The following is a 19,578-nucleotide window of genomic DNA, read 5'->3' on the forward strand; positions in this document are numbered from 1 at the left end:
GAGTTACAAATGTTTGCTTTGCTTTGCTTTGCTTTTCATGATCTTTCAAAAATAGCAGATCTACAAGCTCATAGCGCGGAACTCGGTGCCGCGCTATGAGCTTGTAGATCTGCTATTTTTGAATAGCCCAAAGAAATCTTAAAATGACACGCAGATGCGTTCCCGCTCTTAATGGGTTAGAGAACTCCTATCAGCTACTCCTTCTGAGCCATTCCTTCTGCAACTATGAATTAATGGTAACTCCCGACAAGCTCCTTCCTGCTTTTTGTGGCAGATACTGTGGTACCTTCATACCGCGTTTGAAACAACACAAAATATTTGGCTTCTGACTCAGCAGCACGCCGTGCACTGCAGTCACATCACATTATGTTTTAAAGAGAGCATAGGCAGGCAAATAACGCACCATCGGACATCATTTGAGGCCTATATGCAGTTGTTGTTCAAACTATTTATTTGACCTTAATTTACAGAATGTAGTAAACATGATTCTGTGTGCTTATTATGGGTGAGACCATCAAAGAAGTCAAGCCCACCATCATGTCCACATAACAGAGGGCCTTGAGATGAACCACAATGGGTGAAGTTCATCTACCCACAGCACTAACAGCCCATTATCATTGTCGCTTACTTAGTAGGCTACCTCTCTGCCGGGCCTACATACCATACATTCTTATAGTCCATTGTCTGGTAACTTGTTTAGGGTGTAATTGTGCATTAATCTGCCCACACGACACTGGGCCGTTATAGAAAGAGTGGCAGATATGTTAGTTTCTCAGGCGGAGGAAACAATTTGTCATCATGACTCATGAGTCAGATTGTTTTCAATTTGTCTCTAAAGCGAAACCTGCATGTTGTGACTTTATCTGGTTTATTTGGCCCTTCCGCCTCCATCGAGAACAAGGATTAGAGCTGGATCTTTACTTCTCTGCCAAACAAGGTAGAGAAATACAGTAGAGGCCTAACCCATATGCTGCTACGGTGATCTGCCATGTCGCACTAAGGTTCCACAAATGGTGAAGTTGTCAAAATAAACACAGAATGTGTCCATCAAACAGCAGCTCTCTTGAGATGGAGGAGTGCGTGGCTTAACCCATTAAGACCGGGGACGCATCTGTGTCTCATTTTAAGATTTCTTTGGGCTATTCAAAAATAGCAGATCTACAAGCTCATAGCGCGGCACCGAGTGCCGCGCTACGAGCTTGTATATCTGCTATTTTTGAAAAATCGTGAAAATATTTTTTAAATATTTTTTTCCGAAAAACTGTTAGGATTTTGAATTTTCTAGAAGCGGCCTCAGGTCTTAAAGGGTTAATGTCTAACACGCAGAAATAAATGTATAGAAGAAGAACTAACATCACAGCAACATCAATCCATGGAGGACACTGTGATGCGTACGATTTATACGGTGTCAACTGCAATACGTTGCCACTGTGTTACCCTCCAAAGTAGCTGGCTGTGTGAACACAGGGGGGTGCTTATGACCTAGCGATGCCCTCTTAATATACATAGGTTCACACCTATGTATATTAAGCCAAGATTTAAACCCGGGTGTCCTGCCTGGGAAACCTGCTTAGCCCAAGAGGGAATCCCCCTTGGCCAGGGGAGACCTTAGGCTTTTGGGCTTCAGGCTGAGCTACTCTGCTATGGTCTAATAAGTTTGTGGCGTATCTGCGGTAAACATAAAAAAGTGTGTTTTTGTCAGTGTTATTTGTAGTTATGTTTGTCACGTGCAAGTGGCTTGGCTCAAATTCACACAGCCCTTACGTGATGTCACAACAATAGCAAACGGCTCTGCTGTTCTAAGAACAAAACAAGCAGCAGTCATTGTTGACTTTTACACTGTGTGTATTCAAATAGCTGTCACATTATCAAGAGTTCTCTGGGGACAAATACATGGCGGTCATGTAAGTGGAGATAATCCATTTTCAAGTTCAACAACAAGGAAGACCTCATTTGACATAAAAGTGTCTTTACATTTTTACTTGTCCAGCTTTTCTTTGTTGTTGTCCAAGAAAATTACATATTTAGAAACCAAACTATGGTTAAAACACATGAGTTTTTATCCATTTGTAACTGGAGAGAGTGAACAAATGAAAGTTTTATGCATCCATTCGTTGACTCTCAGTTAATGTGACACTGAGGATCTGAATGTGAAGCTGTTTGTTTGTTTGTTTGTTGACTTGAGAAGTCAACTGACTCTCAAGTAAGTGTCAACAAGTTTATACTGCAGTGCTGACAAAAACACCACAACAACATAAATAAACTGGCAGCTACAAGGTTAGCAAAATAACGCAGCCAGCTCACTAATGCTTAGGTTTATAGATTTATATTATGTGTTTTGATTTTGGACACAGAGGACGCCATTTTCCCCCCAAACTGTTTTGAGTAGCCTTGTTAGCTTTCTTTTTTTCTTTAGTGACGTTTATTAGCGACCTAGCGTAGCTTGCTAAAATAGGTGACATGTAAAAGAAAGTGTTTGACAACTTTACAAACTGCGGTAGCACCTTCAAACTGACACGTCAACAAAACGACGACATGTCCCAGGGTGTCAAAGTGTTTTTTTTAGGGTGTTGTTGTTGTTGTTCTGGGTCGGGGTGTAGCCTGGTTAGCATCGTTAGCATTCCACCCACTAACTGACTGACCCGCTTCCACCGTTACACACACAATGGAGACCTGTCGAATACCGTGCCTCCAGGGGGCGCCTTTAGTTGGCCTTTTTAATGAGATATGCCCAGTAATCCAGGGGTCTTCAACAGGGGGCCCGGGACCCCTAGGGGGTCCTCAGAGTTACTACAGGGGGTCCGCCAAATCTTTGCGTGATATGATTTTTCTGTGGGTCTGGGGACCCCCAGGGGCAGAGGGGTCCTTGGAATGGTACCAGGCAAAATGTGTTACTATAGCATCACAATCATTTTTATTTTATACTTTGGCTATTCAAAAATATCTACAAGCTCACTCAGCTTGTAGATCTGCTATTTTTTTTTTTAATCTTGAAGATTTGTGCAAATCTTTTTTTTTAAAATGTTTTTTAACTAAACATTTTTGACACAAATCTTTGCTTCTGGGGGTCCCTGGAACAAACTGTTTTTAGATGGAGGTCCGTGGCCAAATATACAGATCAATTTGGGGGTCCTCGACACGAAAAAGTTTGAGAACAACTGTTCTAAGTGACAGTCATGTCACATTCTAGCTATGTTTAAAGGTAGGGTAAGTGATATTTTTGCGTTAAAACAAAAAGTATTTTGTTAAAAGGTTAAAGCACTATATTCTGATAGTAATCATTGCTATAGAGTGTTTGTTCAGTAACAGAAGTCTCCCCGTCTCTCCAGCTCTTTAATAAACAGAAAATACATTTTCTGGTAGGTGTCAAAATCTCAGCCACTCAGGAGAAAGCACCCATTTTTAAGCTTCATTTTTATAGAGTTCCAGTTCCAATTTTGCCAGCTCATTTCTTAGTATCATCACTTCCAATTTCACTTGTTTAATCTATATCCTGATTGAAAATGCATTTTCTGTTTTATAAAGAGCTGGAGAGACAAGGAGACTCCTTTTACTGAACAAACACTCTATAGCAATGAGTACTATCAGAATATAGAGCTATTTAACACTTTTTTTTTAACAAAAGAAAATCACTTACCCTACCTTTAATTGAAAACATGCTGAAAGAATACAATTAAGGGTAGGGTAAGTGATATTCTTTTGTAATATTGTTTTTTTTTGTTAAAAAGGTTAAAGTACTATATTCTGGTAGTAATCATTGCTACAGAGCGTGTGTTGGGTCACAGGGGTCTCTACAGCTCTTTAGTTAATATAATATAATACATGTTCAGGTAGGTGACAAACTTTGAGCCAATCAGGAGAGAGCACTTAAAGTGCATTTTCTGTTTAATAAAAGAGCTGGAGAGACATGGGAGACTCCTTTTACTGAACAAACACTCTATATAGCAATGAGTACTATCACAATATAGAGCTATTTGACACTTATTTTAACCTAAAGTAAATCACTTAATCTACCTTTAAAAAGGATAACACAAAAAGCCCTAGGGGTTTGTTGTTTCCATTGTGGTCCTATGCTCACAGTTTAGTTTAGAATAGTTATTTTAACATGTTGACAGAACGACTAAATCTATAGTGCAGAATTAATATGTTTCATTATGTTAGAGTCCCAGCGGTTCTCAAAGTGGGGTCCAGGGACCCCCAGGGGTCCTTGGGGGGGTACCAGGGGGTCCCCAGAAAAATTAGTTAAAATAAAATTAACATTTTAACCACTTTAACCATATTATACACTTAAGATATTCAAAAATAGCAGATATATATTTTTGTGTTATCCTTAAACATCATTGTATATTATTGTACCACTGTACTATTTGCAAGCTTGTAGATCTGCTATTTTTTGAAAAAATCTTTAAAGGTTTGTGCAAATCTTTCAATATATATATATTTTGAAGCGATTTTTTAACTCAAATCTCGGCTTCAGGGGGGGGGGGGGGTCACTCGGCACAAAGCATTTTCAGATGGGGGTCCGCGGCCACATACAATATCAATTTTGGGGGTCCTTGGCATGCAAAAGTTTGAGAACCACTGTGTTAGATAGAGAGCGAGCGACCGCTGGAGTCACACAATTCCGCAGGTCACCAATTCCAACGAAACACCACCCCTTTAAGCTAGCCACAGCGTCATAAAAACGGACCGAGGGGTTCAGAGTCTTGTCTTGTCCAGACAGGACCAGACAAGACAAGAAGATGTCATTAAAATAAATAAATACCAACCACAGACAACGACGACAATAAAAAAAAACAACCCAAAACACCCAACGTTAAAGCGACGTTAGCCTAGCTTGTGTTGTTGTTCACACTACGAAGCTACACAAACGTCGCTACGCTTCGTCCGCGCGAGACAAGACAAGACAAGACAAGACAAGACAGACGGCGTCGCTCGCGCGGAATATAGCCGATCTACAAGCTCACAGCGCGTCCGCCTTGTATAGATCGGCTATTTTCCCCATTAGCAGCAGCTGTAAGGAGTGACAACTGTAATGTACCTGAGAGAGAGACAACTGAACTGTACTGACTGTACCTGAGAGAGAGAGAGAGAGAGATCCAGTGATCCACCACCACGGTATACGATCTAATATCGTATCGAATCCTCGGTATGATCGTATATGCTGATGATGTTGTTGTTGTTGTTGTTATGATGGGAGAAAGAAGAAGAGACTTAATGGGGGTGTTTGTGTTGTTTTTCTCAACCAGCCCCGATGCTGTTGAACGTTCTGTCTCCTCCTTGTTCTTTTCTTCTACATCAACTTCCTCTCAGAACCAAAACACAAACAAGAAGCTCTTCCGCCAGCCCCGCTCCCTCCCCCCGCCTCCCCCCGTGCCACGTCACACAGCACGTCTACCCACTGTGACAGTGACATTCTATGAAAACAATGAATATAATAATAATAATATAATACTAATAATGTAAAACATATGATAATGATAATAATATAAACACAATAATAATTATGTGTTTAATTATAATATAATATATATATATTTAAATAAAATAAACAAAAAATACATTTGGTATGAGGAGATAGAATCGATGTATTATTATTATTATCATTATCATTATTATTCCTACAGTGTGGTGTCTTATCATTATTTTGTCCTACAGTATGGTGTATTATCATTATTTTGTCCTACAGTATGGTGTATTATCATTATGTGTATTATCATTATTTTGTCCTACAGTATGGTGTATTATCATTGTATTATCACAATTTTTCCTATGATGTGGTGTGAAGCTGTGTCCATCCGTCCGTCTGTCCTGAGCCTGACTATACTGCCCCATATTCAGGCAAGACAGAGGTTAGGGCTGGCTAAAATGATAATGTCATTATTTTTTGCCTAATAATATTGTAATCACAATTAGTATTTATGATGATGATGTTTGATTTCTAAATGTCTTTGTTTCTTTATTTGCTCTTATCGTTGTCTGGTCAAATGGAATCGAATGGCCTGTGTGGTTTTTATTGTGTGCCTCTGTTAGCCTGATGGATGGGGAGATGTATAGTTGTATATTATAATTTTTATGATTAAACTTTGTTTAATGGGGAGGAGAAGAGGGCAAGATGCAACAGCTGCCAGATAAGGTGTTTGAATTATTTGCCAGATTTTCACAATTAACATATGAATAATCACAATCAAAACCACACTGTTCATTTACGTGGTTATCATCCTTTTAAACATTTTTCCCCATGTTATAGATTCTATTACACAGCTAAAATGATCTATTCTAAAATGAACCTATTCTATTACATATAATGTTGATGACGGTGATGCAAGTGATGATGAAATGCTGACGTCACATTGTTGATGATAACATGAGATAGTTCAAAAGCAGCTAGGTGGAATACAGATGCAGTGATTCTGCCTTCATATCTATGATATTGTAATGAATAAGATGTCTTTGGAACGCTGCCATGAAGAACACTGCTTCATGAAATGCGAGTGTCTAGACACAATGTTTGTTTGGATGGAATAATAAACCCTTTGAAGTTGAACAGCTGACCTCATAAGCCCTATAATGCAATGATTTACAGATTGGCTCCAATAACCTGGGTGCTGAAAGTGAGCAGAGCCATTGATCTGTGGCACGTGCAAGCTCAGATACTGACATCATCACTTCCACTGTGTCCTTTTCGTGCTTCTCATTACAGTCTTTGTGTACAGCAGCCCTTTAGCCTCAGGTTTGGCCGTCTCAAGTGGAAGCACTTCCAGAACCCACAGATTCAAGGAAGGAAGGAGGCAAAACTGCTGCTCAGACTCCACACCAACGCCCGATGTTTGAACACGTCGGCCTCTCGCTGGTCTGCCGGTCTGAGACAGTACATGTCAAACATCAGGAACACGCTAACAGAACTCCTCTCTAAAATTGCTAGACTCAAACCCAGTGCTTCTCAAGCGAGCAAAGAGGCTGAGACCAGCTTTGAAGTTAAGTCAAAGCCCAAAGAGACGATAAACGTAACTACTGTCTACCATGCTCCTACCAATGCAACGTGCACATCTGCACCCATATCATCTGTATCTACTGGCCCTGCTGCTACACCTGGTGTTGGTACCACTACCTCTGTTCCAGACTATAACCTTACCCAGGCAACTGAAACTGCTCCACCTGCAAGTGGCCTTGGGAAGAAGCTATGGCGCACTGGTTCCGCTGTCAAAGAAAAAGGTGCCACAGGAGGTTTAGAAGACACTAAACCACCATCATCAAATGGAAGTGAGACCTCACAAACCTCCCACCCCAGCACTTCTGAGAAGAAAGTGGACAGTGGTGCCAAATCATCTATTTCCTCCCAGGGGGAGGAGAAACAAACTAGTAGTGACCTTAATGACCTAGTGAGATTGGCCTCAGAGCCTGCTGCTGCTGCAAGCGCCCCATCCTCACCTAAGAAGGGCATTGGGCAATCAGCTCAGTCTGTCCAGAACTTTCTAGGCAGCTACATTGCTCCCCTGGTCCCCAAGTTCAGGGCAACAGAGTCCGGAAGTACAGCTGAGGAGAAGTCAAAGGATGTACAAGAAAAGCAGGCTGCTGAGGCCACTGTCACAGAGGAGCAAAAGCCAACAGAGGAGAAAGGCAAACAGGCTGCAGAGGCCACTGTCACAAAGGAGCAAAAGCCAACAGAGGAGAAAGGCAAGAGCCTGCTCCTGCAAAGGGAAAAGATACTTGACCAGGAAAGCGTGGACAATCAAACCCGGGGCCTGGTCCATTCTCTCCAGAGGGGCTCAGATTTATATTCTACATATAGATCAGTTTACATCAACAGGGTGGAGGACTTAAGCTCCCACCTGATGAAGTTTCCAGAAACCCGTGGTGTGGCAGTCAAGGAGAAAGTGATTCCATGTCTGCTGCGTCTGAGACAGGACGGTCACCCAGATCTGAGGGCGGCGGTAAGCCAGGCCCTCAGTCTGGTCGGATACAACGACCCTGTGAAAGGCCAGGGAATACGGATTCTGACCATAGACGGGGGAGGGTCAAGGGGAAGGGTTGCCCTTCAGACTCTGCACAGACTGGAATCCCTGACAGGAAAACAAATTTACCAGCTGTTTGATTACATCTGTGGTGTCAGCACAGGAGCACTTCTAGGTTTCATGTTGGGCATGTACCAACTCCCCGTGGACAAATGTGATGAGCTGTACAGGAAGCACGTCCCCAACGTCTTCAAGCAGAACGTCATCATTGGCACGATGAAGATGGGCTGGAGCCACGCCTACTACAGCACAGAGACCTGGGAGAACACCCTCAAACTCAAAGAGCTGATGGGCACTGATCGCATGGTGGAGACATCAAGAAACCCCAAATGCCCCAAGGTGGCAGCAGTGAGCACCATAGTGAACCGGGGCACTCCACTTCAGTGGAGTGCCCCGGCCTACGTGTTCAGGAACTATAACTTCCTTCCCGGGGTACACTCCAACTACTTAGGAGGCTGCCAGCACCAGCTGTGGCAGGCCATCCGCGCCTCGTCAGCTGCCCCTGGATACTTCCAGGAGTTAACCTTGGGAGACGATATCCACTGGGATGGAGGTTTGCTGATGAACAACCCCACGGCACTGGCTATCCATGAGTGCAAACGTCTGTGGCCCGGCATACCTGTGGAATGTGTGGTGTCGGTGGGAACGGGCCACTTTATAACCCCCGGCAAGCAGAGCGCCACTTCCACCAGTCTCAAGACCAAGCTCGACAACCTCATCAACATTGCCACAAACACTGAGGTGGACCACAACACATTGATGGACCTCCTCCCTCCTGACACCTACTTCCGCTTCAACCCTTACATGAGCGAGGGGATCGAATTGGACGAGAGCTGTAACGAGAAGCTTGACTTGTTGCTGGCTGAGGGCCTCCGCTACCTGGACTTGAACGCGGAGAAGATGAAGATTGCGGCTCACATCCTCACCCGGGAGAAAGGCTCCATCCAGAGGCTGGCTGAGTGGGCCAGACTGAAGAACATAATGTTGTTCAGCAGCTGAAAAGTTTTAGTTGGGATGTGTGCGCTTCCCTCTGGACTCTATTTCCAGACTGAAGGCCCACATATTTGACGGCGCCCCCTCCTCCAAGCTCGAACGCAGACACAAATTAACCCATACGTCACCTGGAAACTCTTACCTCACACTCTGTCTACTAGCAGCGGATCTGTACAGTATGTCTGTAGATCTGAAGCATAGAATAAAGTTTGTAATCATATACAGTAACATTGCTACGTTTAGCACTTCAGCAATAGAATGTGTCATGCCAGTTCCCAATTTCCCCCACACGTCAGTCCCTGTCACTGCTAGGTATTACCCTGTCATACATACAGTATGAAGTCACCAGCCGCTTTTCACCTGACAGTGAAGGAGGTTTGTATGCGGGGGAACACGCTATCCCTCCCAGTTTCACTCCCTGCTGAACAGGCAACCTCCCATGAACACAGCAAATTGTGTTTGTTGGAACACCCAACCAAGCCTGAGGCTCTGTGGACGAAGCCTATAGTCTCCGCTGTAGTGGGCAGGAACTTTACCCCCGTACCACCCGGATTCTGGAAACCTGAGTGAAAAGGATAAAGTTTGCTTTGCTGTATTATTTTGGTCTTTTCTGTTTCTTTGTCTCCTTTTTTTTCTCCATACTTTTCTCTGTCCCTGCAGTGGTGGACATTACCTTTATCCTGTGAGGATTTCCCACTTAAAATTCATTCATTGTGTGCACAATAGCTTATGAGCACGCCCTCTCTCCCTGTGATAGCAGCCTATAGGTAGCCTATGCCTCTCTCGCCCATCCTTACCTGGAAGGGTTGTTTAGCCCCTTAAATACTATGCTATCGGAGTCCTCCAGAGCTCTATGTTTTCACTCTACACTAAATAGCACTGCCAAAAATAGCAGATCTACAAGTTCACAGCGTTGCTATTTTTGCTGAATGTTCGTCCCAGAGTGCGGCGCTAGGGTTTGTGTGGTTAACAGTCCCACACTGTCACACTACTATGCTTGTTTAATCACTCTCAACTGCCACCTTAACCACCCCTGCCTATTTTTGGCTAATGTCACTTTTATGCCCATATATGGAGATCCCCGATGTCATCAGTATATACCCATATATGGGCATACTGATATGCCCACATATGGAGATCCTCAGTCCCTTTTGCGCCCATATATGGAGCGATTTATTTGCGCCTGATGCCATGACAACACATTGAGGTTAGACAACACACACTCCATATTTGGGCGTAGCTGCATTGGGAACTCCTTATATGGTTATGGTATGGAGGATAAAATATGGACCATCATTATACCAAAAGAAAGAAATTCATTATTATACCACTTTAAACCAATTTTAGGGAATCATTTTGGAGGTGCATGGCACCAGATGTTCTGGCCATAGAATGGTATCATGCTATCAGCTTATATTATTATAACCTTATTTAACCTTATATTTAACTCTACTACGATTATAACTCTATGCTTATTACGCATTAAGAATCCAGCAGGCGGCGGTAACGTCACATTCATTCTTCTATGGGGAAAGCAGAGGAAGAAGTGGGGCCCAGCCCCGCACACACACACACACACACACACACACACACACACACACACACGTTGCATCAACATTGAGAGATAGATCGGTGTTGTTTACATGTTTTTATGATGTACAGGCTGAATGTTTAGATGTTTTTATGATCTATTTGTGTTCATCTTTACCACTGAGTCATGGAGGAGGAGCTAGAGAACCCAGAGGAGCTGCTGTCAAAGACACACCGCAAAGAGAAGAAGGATCTGCAAGGTATAATATGAATGAATACAAATAATACATCTGACTTATCTTCATGTTCTGCTTTATGTGTTTGTGTAGCGTAGCCTTAGATTAGCGTAGCCTTAGACCAGGACTATCGTAGATGTATTTGAGTCTGACATTTACTTTCGTATTTACGAGAGTCTTAGCGACCAGTGCCGACCACCCCCCCCCCCCAGTTTGCCCTGGAATGTCACCAGTAAAGCCCGTATTTCTCCGAACATGTACAAATGTAAATATAAGGTGCTTTACCCGCTTGCCCCGAATGTTAACTCGGCGTCCGGAGTGTTTGTGCAATGTATTAGTCCATATTATTCAATAAAGAAGTGTTTTAATCCCGTCTGTGGCCGATTCTGTCGGAAGTTCCCAATGGGTGGTAGTGACGGGGCGCATCTGGTGAAAGCCGGAATTACACTCAATGTAAACAGAAAGTAGACGAGGAGGGAAACATGGCGTTCGGCCACAGACGGGATTAAAACACTTCTTTATTGAAGAATATGGACTAATACATTGCGCAAATACTCCGGAGACCTAGTTAACATTTGGGGTAAGCGGGTTACAAGTAAAATGCCTGTGTTCCAAATGTTACTCGAGGAAAAGTACCAAAAATACAAAATACTCATTATGCAGAATGTCCCATTTCAAGTTTTCAAAATGTATAAAGCATTTTTTTTTTCAAATAGCAGATCTACAACGTGCAGATCTGCTATTTTCAAATAGTCAAAGTATATATAGGGCTGAAGTGGTTACTGGTTTATGTATGTTTTGTAATAATACTCAAAATCTACAAATAATGGAGTAAAAGTACAATATTTGTCTCTGAGATGTAGTGGAGTAGAAGTAAAAGTATAGAAAATTGGAAATACCCCAGTAAAGTAAAAAAAATACCTCAATTTGACTTAAGTACCGTACTTGAGTAAATGCACTTAGTTACTTTACACCACTGAATACAATACATCTTATTTACCTCCGTTATGTGTTTATATGTCAATGTTGAACACTGTTTCTGTTTTTAGCTACAAGCATTTAAAACATTGTCAAACTGCCAACTGGCGTCCCTATTTTGGGCATGTCTTTAAAGCAAGGCATTACACATTGACACATGGTCAAACAGTGAAAATAGCAGATCTACAAGCTCTGTGAGCAGATTATTATATTGCGTTTATTTATTTTGTCGTCTAATTTTAACATGTTCAAAATAAAGCTATTCATTCATTGTTATTTGGGTTAATTGCATTTCCTGTAAGTGACAGTATGATGAAAGCAGTTCCCTCTGTTGTGCTGGGTAGAATTAAGTAACAGTAATGTCATAGTAATAGAATAGAAGTACCAATGTGAGAACTAAACCTTTTAGGATAGAAGGGGATATTAGGAGAGCTGGGAGATATGGACAAAATGTAATATAATACTAATAGTTTAGAATTCCGGACTTTTACTTGTAACAGAGTATTTCTACATTGCAGTATTGATACTTTTACTTAAGTAAAAAGCCACCCCAGCTCATCACTAAGGGTGGAAGAGCTTTTTCAGTCCGGGCCCCTAAGCTCTGGAACGCCCTACCTAAGACGTGCAAAATCAGTCTCATCTTTTAAAACTCTTCTGAAAACTTGTCTTTATACTAAGGCCTTTTCTTAAATTTTACTGTCATTTTGTTTTATTTGAGTATATTTGTATGTATTTGTACCACTTGCTTTATGATCGTCTGTAATAGCTTCTATCCAATGTTTTATCATGATTGCTCTTTTTTATTCTGCACTGTAAAGCACTTTGTGACTTGTCTGGAAATGTGCTATATAAATAAATTCATTATCATTATCATTACCACTGCATTTTAAGTCCTGTGCTCGGCGCCATCACTGCCGGTATCAGCACTATAGACACATCGCTCATTCACATTGCTTGTGCTCCGTTTTCAGCTAAGATCCAGAGCATGAAAAATGCCGTCCCCAAAAACGACAAGAAGAGGAGGAAACAGCTGATGGAGGACGTGGCCAAGCTAGAAGACGAACTCCAACACAGACACCAAGAGGAGGTCGGACAGCTCACATCTACTACAGCCAACGCAAAGGTGAACCTTAGACCAGGGGTCTTCAACAGGGGGTCCTCAGAGCTACTATAGGGGGTCCGTCAAATCTTTGTGTGATAGGATTTAGTTTTTTTTACATTAACCACTTGAACCCTAGAGTTCCTTTTCTGAGGGGAACATTAGCCGAAAATAGCAGATCTACAAGCTCTCAACGCCTCGCGCTGCGAGGCGTTGAGAGCTTGTAGATCGGCTATTTTTGGCAAAGAGGCTATAGGTGTAGAGGGAAAAAATAGCAGACTAAGTAAAAAAATAAACGTTAATCTGAAACACAATTTTATACAATATAGAGTAGGGGGTCCCTGCTTCATCTCTCTCTCAGCTAAGGGGGTCCTTGGCCTGAAAACGTTGAAGACCCCTGCCTTAGACAGCTCACATCTACAGCCAACACAAAGGTGAACCTAAGCTTAGGGCTGGGTGACATTGATTATATTTTTGGATCAGTTAAGCCCTATTTTTATACTTATTGAATTATAAGTATTAAAACTATAAGTATTATACTTTACATGGAAGGCTGGCACTGAGAACTCAAAAGGCGTTCTGTGTGGACACACAGCCCCTGATATGGTCAATAATAAAATTCTTGATGTAACACTGATGCATTTTAATGAACAGTGATGATGTTTTGTCTATCTGGTCAGGTGGAAGAGGTGATCAATGGAGTGGAGTCGGTGAAGATAGACGATAGTGAAGAACAAGAAGAGGACGGCAAACAGCCGCGCGTCACCAAGGCCCAGAAGAGACGGGTGAGCTGTCCGTCTAGTCAAAGAGACCTTCATGTCCTTTAAACGTCTTAAAGGGCAAGACTTTGGTAGAGGTTTGGGTTGTGTAGTTACCTTTCCATGATGTAACTCCAAAGGTGGACAAGAAATCACAAATAATTGCGCCATTGATTAAAAATTGCCAATACAAAATATGCTCCTCATTGACTTACATTGTACAGTGAAACAGCTCTCAAAGTCATTCTTTTAGCACATAAACAAACACAAATAAAGCTGATTCAGACAATTTAGAACATCAACAAACCCATTACTGTTTTTTTTAATTATATAACTGTCAACTTCCTGCTGATTTTACTATTTGAAGATCCGGATCTGGATCGGCGGATACAGTCTGGGTTTTCTTCTTAATAAAAATAGCAAAATCAAGGAAGTTAACATTTTTATTAAAAAAACAAACAGTACTGGGTTTGGTGATGTTCTATTTTGTCTGAATAACTTTGTTTAAGTTCGTTTATCTGCTAAAAGAGTGACTTTGAGAGCTGTTTCAGATGAATCACGTGGATCTTGAAATCCACATGGGAACGTCTCGGCTCCAGTGTGGATCTCAGACTTCGTGTGGGCCAGCCTGTGATCGTAAGTCGTCTATGACATATCTATGATGATGTATGACTCCAAAGTTGGGCAAGTCAGACCAATCAGAGCCCCATTGACTTCCATTATCAAATTAATCGGTCCAGCGGTAGGTGAGATTAGCTTTGGAAACTCAGACACAGACGGACACACAGACAGACCTGTCTTCAAGGCGGCTAGACTCCTGCAGAGCCACGCCGTAAAAAATGCAACGTGAATAGAAATTGTTTTGACCTGAGGTCACGGAACAGTGCAATTGGGTTCTTAATAGACACTCGACAAAGTCAAATGCAATGCGGTGGATTCGAACCCCCAGTCCACTCCGCCGCGGTGGTGGTGGTGGTTAGGCACTTTACCCTCTACTACGCCACCCGAACGCCCAGCTTTTTGTCAAAGTTTGTCATAGTTTCATATTGTATTTGTCGCTGAGCTGGGGAAGGCTCTCTCTACAAAATGAAATGCATCATTCTCTTCCAGGACAAGAGAGCAGCCCAGGAAAAGGAGCGTGAGATGCGGATAGCGGAGGCCGAGGTGGACAACCTGCAGGGCCTGAGGCACCAGGAGGGCCTGAAACTGACCCAGAAGCTGACCCAGAGGCAGCTGCAGATCAAGGAGATCTCGTCCGACGGCCACTGCATGTACCGTGCCATCCAAGACCAGCTGGCACAGCGGGCACAGGTAACGGGTAAAGTCAAGTAGTAGTAGCATATATCATAGCGTGGCAACCGAGTGCCGTGCTATGAGCTTGTAGGTCTGCTATTTTCTTTGAAAAATCTTGATTTTGAATATATATTTTTTTAAAGCGATCATTTGTAACTCAAATCTTTGCTTCTGGGGATTCTACCAATGTCTTCTAAGGGCGCTCCCACCGCACTTTTATTTTACCTCTGGGGCGGAATCTGCCAATGCTTTGTCAATGCAAATGCATGGATTCATGGTCTTGCAGATTTTTTCCTAGAATCCACGCATTTGCATTGACAAAGCGTTAGCAGATTCCGCCCCAGAGGTAAAATAAAAGTGCGGTGGGAGCGTGCCCTAAGTCCTAACAGTTTCTTTGTTATTATTTTTTTTACTTATGTTGCTATAATAGCAGCGGTTCTTAAATCGTTTTCATGTCAAGGATCCCCCCATCTCAAAAAACTTCCATGGACCCCCCCTCTGAAGCAAAGATTTGAGTTAAATATGTATATATATATTCAAAGACTTTCACACATTTTCACGATTTCTTAAAAAAAAAAAGTAGATGTACAAGCTCATAGCACGGCACTCGGTGCCGTGCTATGAGCTTGTAGATCTGCCATTTTTTGAATAGCCAAAGAAATCTATAAAATGACACAGATGTGTTCCCGGTCTTAAAGGTTCTGTTTTATTCTATTCTATTCTATTCTATTCTATTCTATCCTTGCCTGGGCAGACTCTGAGTTTGAAGGAGCTGCGGTGTTGTACGGCTGAACATATGAGACAGCATGCTGATGACTTCCTCCCTTTCCTCACCAACACAGACACTGGTGACATGTATACAACAGGTAAGACAACAGTACTGTTCATTTGGACCGCAAATGTTGATCTAGTAACTAGTTAGTCTTTTGAATAAAATTCCATTAAGTTTTAGTCACGTTTTAGTCACAACGGATCGCAGCACGACGCGTTGTGAGCTTGTAGATCTGCTATTTTCAGAGCGCAACACCCGAGCGCAACCAAACTTATCAATATATTTAGTCTTAGTTTTAGTCATCGTAGCTTAGTTTTTATTTAGTTTTAGTCAGTGAAAAAAGGTAGTAGACAAGCATTTTCCGTCATAGTTTTAGTCGACGAAAGTAACACGGGACAACGATTGACTTTGGGTTTGTCTCGTCTTGTCTTATTGCTTCGCCACACACAGGCTGCAGTTGGGTTTTTGAAACCGCTCAAAATATAGACGATGCAAAGTATTTGTGTGAATTTATGGAGACGTTCTTCTGTGTGTTCCCAGATGAGTTTGAGAAATACTGCAGTGACGTGGAGCACACGGCAGCTTGGGGCGGGCAACTAGAGGTGAGTTCTTATTTTTAGAACATTGTCATAGAAACGCCATGGCATTACATGCTTAAAGTTCATCAAGAGGTGGCCGCACCAGTTGTGTAACTGGTTGGGTTGGTCTAATACAGGGGTCTTCAACGTTTTCAGGCCAAGGACCCTCTAGCTGAGAGAGAGATGAAGCAGGGACCCCCTCTGTATTGTATAAAATTGTGTTTCAGATAAACTTTTGCTGCCCTTTTTTCCCTATACACCTATAACTCTTTGCCAAAAATAGCCGATCTACAAGCTCACAACGCCTCGCAGTGTGAGCTTGTAGATCTGCCATTGTTGGCTAAAATTCTCCTCAGAAAAGGGATGCTAGGGTTGAAGTGGTTAATGTAAAAGGAAAACATCATATCACACACAGATTTGGCGGACCCCCTGTAGTAGCTCTGAGGACCCCCTAAAAGAATTAGTGGAGGTGGCCTACTGACAGTTTGCACAAGATATTTAGTGATGATTGGGGCCAGCGGTTTCTGAGAATTTCTCCAGAAACACATTGACAGACAGACAGACAGACAGACAGACAGACAAATGAGCCATATCTCCAGCTTTTCTGTGCTCCCCTCCACCAACAGCTGCGAGCTCTGACCCAAGTCCTTCAGCTGCCAATAGAAGTGATCCAGGCCGACTCCCCTGCCATCAAGATCGGAGAGGAGTACAAACAAGCCCCCATCACTCTTATGTAAGAGCTTTTCTTATTGGGAATCTGATGAATTGTTTTTGTTCATGTTTAGCAATGTTAAACCTGCAATCCATAACTTCTTTTAGTGAATAACAGTTATTTTGACATACAATATAATTAATAATAAGACAACTGTGATGGTTGAAAGTGGTCTACCTGCTCTTATATTGAGAAATGCATGTATCCTGCGGTCGAGCAGGACCTCTACAGAAGTAATACTGTATGAAAACGCAATATATACTTATTTTTGGGTCCTTTTTTAAGTTTTATATAGTTGGAGAAAACACATATTTTACACAGATAATGACGCGGTGCTCTAAAAGAGAGTTTGGGAGAAACTTTCATGGTAAATCCTTTGTCTTGTGGGCCTTGATGCTGTGTTGATGCTAAGTACACGCTAATACTTGACGTTTGAAACGTTGTCTTTGCGTCCTGCAGATACATGCGCCACGCCTACGGACTAGGAGAGCACTACAACTCTGTGGAGCGTCTTAAGGACGGGGCCAACGAAGAGGACAGCTGAGAGACAAACAGAATCAGTGTGTGTGGTGTAGCTACATGGTATAATGCTCATACCTAGTTGTGTGTACCACTGTCGAGTGCCAAAATTAGCAGATTTATAAGCTCACAACGTGTCGCATCGGCACGCGTGGTGTACCTTTGTAGATCGGCTATTTTCCCACGTGCGACATTGGTGTTACAACTAAGTATAAATCAGGCTTATAAAGCTGCAGGTTTCATGTCCTATACCCAGGATTTGAAGCCCGGGTCTTCCATGTCTACTGCTCCCACTTAGATGGAACACACACTTGGGGGAGATACCGCTTACTTAAGAGCTTCAGGCAGTACATTTTGACACCAGGGTCTACATTTCTCAGTGGAAGAGCAGGGAAACCCCCCTCCAACCACTGCAGATGTAGCTGTTGTATTGTATTAACGTAGTCTACCATAGAGATTGGGTAAAACAACGATTTGTTCATTAAAATTAGCAGCTTTTAATGCTGGAGCTGTCAGACCTCTCACTACATACCAAGGGCCCACAAACACAACCTCATTTGGCTTCCATCAAAGAACATTTTAACCAGGGAATAACTGGGAAAAATCTGCTATTTTCAGATTTGTTAATACTGTAGAAGTGGAATAACAGCCAGAGAAGTGACATCTAGTAGAATAGTTTTTCTCTTAGTCAAAACTGAATCTTGGTGTTGAATGATATGAAGATCAATGGAATGGTCATTTTTTACTTTGGATTCCCTTGGTATCATTGATTCCACGTCATTGGTCGAGAGTGACTGTCAATCTAGCATGTAATGTGCTTAGGTTTAACAGTATTGCTGTCACTGTGTATCACATTATTTACAACACAATTATAATATTGATGATTTTGGCATTGCATCAGTACGTGACTGGATATTCCTGATGTTCTGTCCAGTCCTTAACGGTAAAACATGATTGTGTGTGTGTAATGCAAAGCAACAATGTCATACAATAAAACACTTCCTACATGGCTGTGTGAATTGCATGTAGGCTACAGACAGAGGGAATCACCTGCCATGAGGTGCCATGTAAAAACTAGATGAATGTTGAATAATGCTGTGCAGTGATGGGCGGGGTGGGGTTGAAAATAAACAATAATAAAATGAGATGAGCTGAAGAGAGTTGCTACTATAGACATGGATAATTGCACTTTTTTCCATCACCATCATAACCAATATGAAGCGCAATGCTGAAGGTGGTTAGGCAGCCATATTGTGAGGTAAGAGAGCCTGTCTGGGAATTAGACGTTTCCAGGTATGTGCAAATATACTTGACAAATACCACAACAACTAAAGGGAGCAGGAAAAAGAATCTAGATATTCCATATCCATAATGTGCCACTAGATGCCACTGTTGCTTGGAAAACTAGGCTTAGTTTTGGTCTCAAAGCATCACATATCCATGGAAACGTATTGTTAGAAGTGTGGATTACATACAAAACGTCTTGTTAATATGGCTAAACTAGTTATTAGAGCGTTACAAGGAAATGCAACTTCTTTTAATTTGAGTTCTAAGAAAATGCATGAAGTTCCTACGTCAGTTGCAAAATTAAAACATTTAACTGTACTTCTGCTAAACAATCATTACAACTTTGCCCGTTGAACTTTTGTCATTACAGCACGTGAGTTTTAATATTTTAATGTGAGCTGGTCTGTTCTTTTTGTTTATTTTGTGTTTAACGACATTAACACTGGCGTCCCTATTTTGGGCATGTCAACATTTTCGTCCACTGATGGTGAGAAAACGCTAAGGTTACCGAATTAGTTAAATTTTCACCAGAAACAGATTAAATTAAATATGAGTGACTATCATTCATAAACTATACAGAGACACCTCCCTGACAATATCGCAGAGACAGTTTATTTTTGGACCACAATTCTTATGAGACGATTCTAAGACGACCCAATGTTATTCTCCATAGAGGAATTACTTCCGCGATCCAGGAGATGAACGAGTGACGTCAGGACTTCTGTACTCAATGGTCTCGGGATATTTCATTAAAGCAAAATAAAATGTTCAGTCATAAAATTAGTTTCAGCTTTAATCCCTTGAATCA

The 19,578-nt window shown here is 42.0% G+C and overlaps 3 protein-coding genes across 3 annotated transcripts in view; 2 read left to right on the forward strand and 1 right to left on the reverse strand.

Annotated features, from left to right (window-relative positions):
* Positions 1-5,302, reverse strand: part of rab5aa (RAB5A, member RAS oncogene family, a) — a 16,229-nt gene extending 10,927 nt beyond the window's left edge. The window contains exon 1 of the mRNA XM_084080899.1: positions 5,077-5,302. The gene's annotated coding sequence lies outside the window, so the exon portion shown is untranslated. The remainder of the gene's footprint in view (positions 1-5,076) is intronic.
* Positions 5,303-5,775: 473 nt separating this feature from the next.
* Positions 5,776-9,014, forward strand: LOC311061806 (calcium-independent phospholipase A2-gamma-like; the record flags this gene model as incomplete). Its single annotated transcript, XM_084080503.1, has 2 exons — positions 5,776-5,841; positions 6,717-9,014. 2 exons carry the CDS (start codon positions 5,776-5,778, stop codon positions 9,012-9,014), a joined length of 2,364 nt encoding a protein of 787 aa, XP_083936629.1.
* Positions 9,015-10,577: 1,563 nt separating this feature from the next.
* Positions 10,578-18,615, forward strand: otud6b (OTU deubiquitinase 6B). The gene is made up of 8 exons (XM_084080898.1): positions 10,578-10,798; positions 12,724-12,875; positions 13,532-13,636; positions 14,720-14,920; positions 15,657-15,768; positions 16,215-16,276; positions 16,879-16,985; positions 17,424-18,615. The coding sequence occupies exons 1-8, from the start codon at positions 10,726-10,728 to the stop codon at positions 17,506-17,508; spliced, it is 897 nt and encodes a 298-aa protein (XP_083937024.1). The 5' UTR covers positions 10,578-10,725; the 3' UTR covers positions 17,509-18,615.
* The last annotated feature ends 963 nt before the right edge of the window (positions 18,616-19,578 follow it).

This window comes from Gymnoscopelus microlampas (genome assembly GCF_963454915.1).
Source record: "Gymnoscopelus microlampas genome assembly, chromosome: 15".
Taxonomy (NCBI): Eukaryota; Metazoa; Chordata; class Actinopteri; order Myctophiformes; family Myctophidae; genus Gymnoscopelus; species Gymnoscopelus microlampas.